Raw genomic sequence first — 8,049 nt, 5'->3', positions numbered from 1 at the left:
TAAAATAAAATTTTAAGTAAAGATTATGTTTTCCTCTACAGGAGAAAATGCGACTTTTCCAGATTTCGCTCTATAAAGATATTTAGCACAGTTAAGTAGTTCTGGGCAATAAAAGAAGCAGGAAGAATAAGGAGTACAGGGAAGGGAGCCATGCAAAATATTGTCTCCTTTGTATCTTAAATAGGAAGGGAAGTTGCAAAAACAATTAGTTTTGTGCTTCTACAAGCCACTAGCATTCTTGTATTCCCTTCTTTTTTTCATTGTGTGTTGGCTGGTTCTGGGTTGGATTGTTCCACTGAGGCATTTCAGGAGCTTTCAATAGAAGAAAGATGCACATCCAACAAAAGTTAGTAAAAATATATTCAAGCAGTTCTATGATTGTAATCATACTGGCACCACAAAACAATCCAAGCTGGCCACCTACATCAGCTGTAATAGAAGGAAATAAACATATGTCATCCTAAGCATTTGGTTTAGTCTAGCAAGCAAACAAAACCCTACCAGGTTCAAGAATCAAGTAAATTCAATATGCATAATCCATCACTTTAAGCAAACAGAATTAATATTCTTAAGAATGTTTACTGGAGAAGACTAATGTGTTATTTAAAATTCTAAATAAAGCAAGTATAACACAATACATCCTCTACTGTGGAACAGATACTTAAAATATTTCCTACTTCTGTGTCTTTTTTTACTGTTCTCTTGCTTCTCTTCCCTTGTTCTCCCCTCCAAATCCTGTAAACTTCACTATTCTTACAGTCCTGTGTGTGATATAGTGTCAAACTTAATTCTTCTCTCAGTTTCTGTCCATACTGCAGGTTCTTTAATGAAATGACAGGAGGCAGTATCAAAAATGACCATTAGGCAGACACAATTATTACTATTATTATATAAAAGGTATTGCTTTTTTGTCTAGAAATCCTCGTAAACTATGACTTGAGAGGGGAGAGAATGAAAAAAACCCAGATTTGCTTGTGTGTTTTTTATTTTTAGATTAATCATTAATTGGCAATAAATAAATATTAAACGTTCACTTACCAAGCAACTCTGATATGGTCAAGGCCTTCTGCTGCTGTGTTATTTTGTAGCTCAGATCATGATATGTAATGTCAATACGCACAAGGTTCTGCCTAATGACAAATGCATACACTATTACTTGAGACAGTCAGGAGTGCTGTACATTTTTACCAACGTTTACTAGCGCGGACCAAGTTTAGGGGAAGTCATTGTGTCTTTTAAAGAAAAAATAGGTGAATGTTATCAAAATGAGTTAGTTGACCAAAGGGGGAAAAATAAAAGTGTCCTACTAATGACAGTTATAACAGCTTGTCAGAGAAGTAGATCTTCGGGCTATGTTGAAAAACTAACTCTAGGTCTGTGCTGTAAGATAGACTCATACTTTTTAAGGATGAGAGAGAGAAGCTGAAGTGGAAGTGTCAAGCAACATGACCTACAGCAGACACAGTGCTAGGAGGTGTAGTTTACCACTCTGGATTATGTGCAACTGTGTATTTAATTGCATGTATTTCAATGAGCGTGTTTGTGTGGAAGAGCCCTTGTCTTGTACTCGGATGTTTAGTTCTATCCTCTGCTAATAACCTCGCTTACCTAATTATATTCTTGCCTGCTGCAAAAGCGGAAGAGTAGATAAATCTCAGTTGGAGCAAGACCTGTGGAATGATTCAGTGTGAGTAAAGAGCTCATCTTTACGTTATTGTGTCTACAGAAAGATTTGGCCTAACTCGCAAATAAAGTACAAGTGTAATGGTTGCAGAATAGACCAGACATCAACACATAATGTTGTGACCTTTAAAAGTGTTAACAGCTACACATTTTGGGATTGACGGTGATAATGAGCTCATTAAGTGTTTGTAAAAATGAAGTGCTTGCTGTACAAAACAATCGTTTCTGCCTCTTTAGGTGATAATTCTAAAACTCAGGTAGCACTGAATAATAAAAGTAACCTTATTCTCGTAGCTTCTGTGAATAAAACTTCTGCCACTGTCATGGACTTGCTAGCAGGAACTATCCAATAAATATTTAACTTTTCCCTTCTTACATCTTCAGAAATCAATAGATCTCTATGTTTTATAGTTTGAAATACATACTCGTTAGTACGTAGGCAGGATACGTGTTGGTTAAGTCTTGGTAACAAGGGAATGTTCTGTATTTTCACTTGCTTAATTGAATAGTTACTCGGTTATGCATGATATTTACAGTCAATAAAATAATAAAGACAAAATTTACTCAAAGGATTAATATCTTTTGCATATAACAACGGGTTTAATTTTCAGAATCTTCACTGCAGAGAGACTTTTTAATAAGGCCTGTAGTAATAGAACAAGGAGTAATGGTTTTAACTGAAAGATGGTAGATTCAGACTAGATATAAAGAAGAAATTTTTTATTATGGGAGTGGTGAAACACTGGAACAGGTTGCCCATAGAGGTGGTAGAAGACCCATCCCTAGAAGCGTTTGAGGAGGTTGGATGGGGAACTGAGAAACCCGTTTTAGTTAAAAATGTGCCTGCTCACTGCAAGAGGATTGGATTAGATGACCTTTAAAAGGTCCTTATTAGCCCAAGTTATTCTATGATTCATATAGTTCCTGTTCACGTATAAAGATATGCAGGCATTTGCAGTCTGATGGCTTCAAGAGTAAGAAAACTGAAGTTACCGAAACAAATACGCATAAATATTTCATCAACCAGATTTTCTGTGGTTCTGTATAAACATGTTCTGTTGTTGTGGATACTATGAGTTCATGTGGCAACTGCCTTAATACTTATTTATAGTGCTGACATCTACATCTGTGTGCAGCAGGCAATTTGGTCTATAAATCTGTATTAAATGCTCTTTCACAACTAGACTGTACCTAGCAAAATCTCTGGAAATCATTCAATTTGGGGGTGTATAATGCTTGTGTTTGCAAGGAAATTTGGCATCGATTTATATTCTAACACTAAGGCAAATATACTATATTAATACATATGTTCATAAACATATATCATAGAATTGTTAAGGTTGGAACAGACCTCTACCCATTAAGTCCAACTGTCAACCCAGTACTACCACGATTACTAAACTATATCCTGAAGTGCCACATCTCCTCATTTTTTGAATACTTCCGAGGATGGTGACTTCACCACTTCCCTCGGCAGCCTGTTCCATTCCCTCACCGTTCTTTCAGTAAAGAATTTTTTCCTTAATATCTAATGTAAACCTCCCCTGGTGCAACTTGAGGCCATTTCTTCACATCCTATCACTAGTGACTTGTGAGAAGAGACCAACACCCACCTCGCTTCAACCTCCCTTCAGGTAGTTGTAGAGGACAATGAGGCCTCCCCTCAGCCTCTTCTGCTCCAGACTAAGCAATCCCAGTTCCCTCAGCCGCTCCTTGTAAGGCGTGTTCTCCAGACCCCTCACCAGTTATGCTGCCCTTCTCTGGACCCACTCCAGCACTTCCATGTCTTTCTTATACAATGATGCCTAAAACTGAACACAGTACTGAAGCTGTGGCCTCACCAGTGCTGAGTGCAGAGGCATAATCACTTCCATATAATACCTCTTCTAAGGATTTACAAGTATGCAGATTATGTTAGCTCAGTGTTACTACTGAGTGATACATTTCTAGGCATAACATAAGTTCTAACACCATTTCATGGAGTAAAGATGTAGTCAATACTGTTGAGAAGTGTTTTCACACTAGAAGGTCTCTTTGGGTAGAAGACCTACTTTCTTTTGCTGTGTAGTGTTTTTAGTCACACATAGAACCATGCTACCTTATGTAAGAATTAATATTGTACCAAATATTTTCTAAATAACTTTTATAATATAAGCAGTATTAGTGAATTACGCTTATTATTAGTGAATTATGATTCTTTAATGTGACATTATTACAACAATAAAGCTTAGGTCCTCAGTGCTTATGGAGCTCACTTTGGGAATGAGTTGAGAGTAAGGAGAACAACTTTATATAGCATCTATTTGGGTTCTTCATTGACTTCAGTTGTGGAAGGGTGGAGATTTGTCTTCTCTGTTGGATAGATTGCTCACATGGATTGTGGATAGGTTTGCTAACTCTACCCTTTCTTTATTCTTAAATGCAAGAGCAATCAAAAACTTTGTTACAAGAGACCAGTGACACAGAATGTGAGAACATTACTTTTTAATTGCAGTATCTATTTTATGGTATCCACAAGACTTAGAGGCATCTAAGTATATTGTATATATGTATAAAAATTAATCAATTTTAAGAGATTATTTTATCTCACAGATATTATTGATACCACATATAAGAATATCTTTGTAAAAGATCATATGCTCTGTTACCACACTTAAAAGTAATTGGTAATTTCTTTATTAGACAAGGGCTTAAGCAAGATTACCTGATGTATTCTGGACTCTTCTTCAGTTTTGCAGAATAGTACTCTATGGCTTTTTTTCCTCCAAAACTTGAATAGGTGACAGTGGTAGGATAATCTGTTTCTTCACATGGGGCAGGGCAAGTGGAATTGTGGGCTCCTACTGTACATAATCCTTTTATCTCTATATCATCTGAAATTTCAAGAGAAGTAGTTTACATAATGTTTCTAAAAAAGCATAGTTTAAAAACTTTTTAAAAAACTTAGAAAATTATTTTTAACTGACTTTGATAAATGTCTGAGTTAGGATATCCTGAGTGGATACTTACCAGTTTTGAACTGACATTTGGGTAAGGTGCACAGTAATAAGAGTTGAGATTTTTTGGAAACTTTTCCCAAAGAAATTTGACACCTATAAGTCTTGCTGCCTTCATTGGGGCTTTATGTGCTTGTTATTTCTCATCCACAAGAAACCAGTAGGATAACGGAAGACTTTCCACGTTCTATGCTAGCTTTCTGATTACATATTTAGGTATTTAATTCTTTGTCTTGATGTGTGCCTTGCTCATTTTGGCACACAGAAACAGTTTCTAGAGCAATGTTACTATCATCTGATAACTACATAAAAATCTTGATAAGCTAAGTTCACTTTACCTTAACTCCTGCCTGCCATCTGATAATTGGATTTAAGGCAGCTAAGAAGGCTTAGGGACAGCTTGCTTTCTTCGAACACCAAAGAAAAGTTAGGTCTGGCTGCTCATGAAAGTGAGGAACCATTCCTCTGGTGAGGCTCTGACAAAAAGAAATCATTTTAGAGAGCTGGGAAAGCTGCAGAAGATTTGTATAGAAGAAAAAATGACAAGATGAGAATATTTCCTAAAGCATAAACCATCAACCCGAATCCATCTGGTACTCTGCGATGCTCTATTTGTCCTGGTGTGGTGGCAGCCGTTGTGTCTGTTCCCCCTGCGTGTGGGCTTCTTGCTTTCGCACACTGCAGGAGAGGAGATACCTCAGCCTGTTAGTTGATTATTTTGAGGTTCTTTACAAGGACACTGGGGATGTGGATTTCATTCTTGACAGCCAGCCTTTTGTGTTCCTAAAACAAATGCTCTCACTAACGGTGGGTCCCACAGATACTGCACCAGTGTGCTGTCATCTGAGGTTTTGCTATCAGATGTCTAAACTCTCCTACACTGTAAAGGGAGATTAACCACCTAACTTGGAGTCCTGGGGATCAGACGCCAAAAAGCCAAGTTTACCATGCACAGTACTGTTATGGTGCCTCCTTTCAGGGTCCAGCTCTGAATCTTGTCTGTCTTTGGAAGGACCTATGGGTCATTTTTGTTTACTGCTCCATGGTTTCTTTGAAACTTGATCACAGAATATCCATTAAGTAAAATAATATACATATTTACACCATGACAGACTATCAAAGATCATGATTATGTAAGAATGTGAACTTGGAGTCTATTTCAAAAAAGCCACAGGGAAAAAGAAATAGTCATTGTTCATAGTAGTAGAACTTGCCTGAATGTTGCACACACCTAATCGAAATAAATCCCTGCACAGGTGCCCCAAAATTTGTTAATCTGCTTGGTACCTTAATCATCCATTCCTTTGGGAAGAGAGTCACACAAGATAGCAGAATCTAAAACAGCTAAAAAGAAGGCTTTCTAAAATGCACTAAAAGTTACCATCTGAGTATTTTCCAGAAAGTCTGTTTCAGTGATTTACAAATTTCCTATCTACTGTGTGCAGATTATTTGCTTATGGAAGTGAATTGCATTTGGAGCACTTTGAAAACATATAATTTATTTCACTTTTGAAAAGGCAAAACCTGTAATTACAGTTATTTTGAATTATATTTTCTATAATCTAGAAAATCGGTTATTACTGTGCTGTTCAGTTTTCTGTCACAAACAAAAAGAATACAACATTGGAGCTAGAAGGAGATACCATGAATATGCAAAAATGCAAGCCAGAGGCTTGATAACTTAAAATAGATTAATTGAATATTTTTCAATTTAAAACCATTTTTCATTGCTAAAATGAATTCTTATGTTTTCTAATTGGCATTTGTTTAATGCTCTGCCTGGTCTCTATTTTCAGAATATTAACTGAACTGGGACATATTCCATTTCAGTACTACTTTCAGTATTTTGTTTTAATTGACAGATATTGTCTACTATTTGGAATTTGCTTAGAAAATATGCATACGAAGTTATTACTTACCGATTGCTGGATAAACACAATTGTAAAACTTCAGCAAATCACATTCTGTTCCATTTCCTTAAAAATAAACAAAAAGCTTTAGGAACTTTAATTAGCAGTCTAACCCTTAGCTCTCTTTGTACTAAACTGAAATGTAATGTCATTAAAGCCTGCTTACCACCTCATGTTTATCACTATACAGCTGAGAAATCAATTCAGTTGGGCACAGTGTGGTTACCAGCACCAAAAAGGGGTACCTGGGGAAAAGAGACAACAGACCAAGCCAGTAGGCTTGCTGTTGGAGCAAACATCTTCATTACATGTGCCAGCCAAACTGCCTTTAAGGTTGTGGCTTGCTCTTGGTGTTAGCTTGCTAAAGCCAGGAATTACTGGTTTTCTTAGTGGAAATGAAAAAAATAAGTAGGGTAGATGGGATTATGTGGTTAGACGCCCTGTGTTTTAGCATAAGTTTTCAACTTTGTACAAGAGTTATTTGGAGACCTAAGGGGTCCCTGGGGATTGGAGACCTAGACATAATTTCCTTCTCAAACCCCTTTCCATTAGAATTTATAGGAGACTGTCAGCCTCATTTCCAAGAGGTTGTCAAACAAACAGGCTAGACTTTACTCAATAATGGGTCGCCTGTAGTGAAAACATTCTACCTTGCCTGGGAATATTTAAAATACCTTGAGTCAGAAAGCGCAGGTATGACAGTGGCTTTCTTGCCCACTAATCGTGGGGAAAGAAAGAGTTGTGAGAGCACAGATTTGAGTTCCAGCTCTTGCTTCAGAAAGAGGTGACAGTATTGTCATGACTTTTAATGCTGAAAAGGTGAAAGGAGGCTGGTCAGGGCTCAGTGTTACTGCTTTACATTTCTAAAGTGATTAAGTTTCCTGGACTCTTGAGGGGAGTATTGCAGCATACACGTGTAGTCTGCATTTTGGGCTGGTTAGATGGCCCCATGCAGCCTTTTGGCTTTTGCAGAGTCCTCTTCTGGTGCCAGACTTTTTCCACAGTTCATGTGGGGGACCTTAGTTTCTGTCTTCAAGCAATTAGTTCTGCTGAGGCTACTAAACACCTGCCAAGTAGATTTTCTGTTTTACATGTGAAAATCTATGGTGTCTTATGAGTTTAGTTCCAGCTCTTTAGGGAGTCAGGTTGAAGACTTGTCTCACAGCCCTCAGGCATAATCTTTAATTTTTTTTTTGTCAGTATCTTAAGAATAGCCAGTGACCTAGATACTAGGTCTAGAGTTGACCAAATATTACTTTTTATTCTCTTAATTAAAAAAAAAGATGAATTTTTATAATTTTAATTAATCTCTGCTGTAGACGTCCCTCAAGCACGTGCCCTATCTCCTTTGCTGTTCAGTAACAGTTGAGGTCTCCAGGCAAGATGATCAGTGTGCTGTAAAATGACATTCCTGAGAAATACCTGGAAGAACGAATGGCAAACAGCCACACCAGTCTTGT

At 37.2% G+C, this 8,049-nt stretch overlaps 1 protein-coding gene across 1 annotated transcript in view; it reads right to left on the bottom strand.

The window, feature by feature from the left end:
- Positions 1–229: 229 nt before the first annotated feature.
- ASIC5 (acid-sensing (proton-gated) ion channel family member 5) overlaps positions 230–8,049 on the bottom strand; it is a 17,664-nt gene continuing 9,844 nt past the window's right edge. The window contains 5 exon segments of the mRNA XM_009875960.1: positions 230–429; positions 1,039–1,130; positions 4,388–4,556; positions 6,599–6,655; positions 8,012–8,049. The exon segment at positions 8,012–8,049 is cut by the window's right edge and continues 20 nt beyond it. Of these exon segments, the coding sequence (XP_009874262.1) occupies positions 230–429; positions 1,039–1,130; positions 4,388–4,556; positions 6,599–6,655; positions 8,012–8,049 (556 nt within the window).

The sequence above is a fragment of the Apaloderma vittatum genome, unplaced genomic scaffold (genome assembly GCF_000703405.1).
Source record: "Apaloderma vittatum isolate BGI_N311 unplaced genomic scaffold, ASM70340v1 scaffold12809, whole genome shotgun sequence".
NCBI lineage: Eukaryota > Metazoa > Chordata > Aves > Trogoniformes > Trogonidae > Apaloderma > Apaloderma vittatum.
This window is presented reverse-complemented; position numbering and strand designations above follow the sequence as displayed.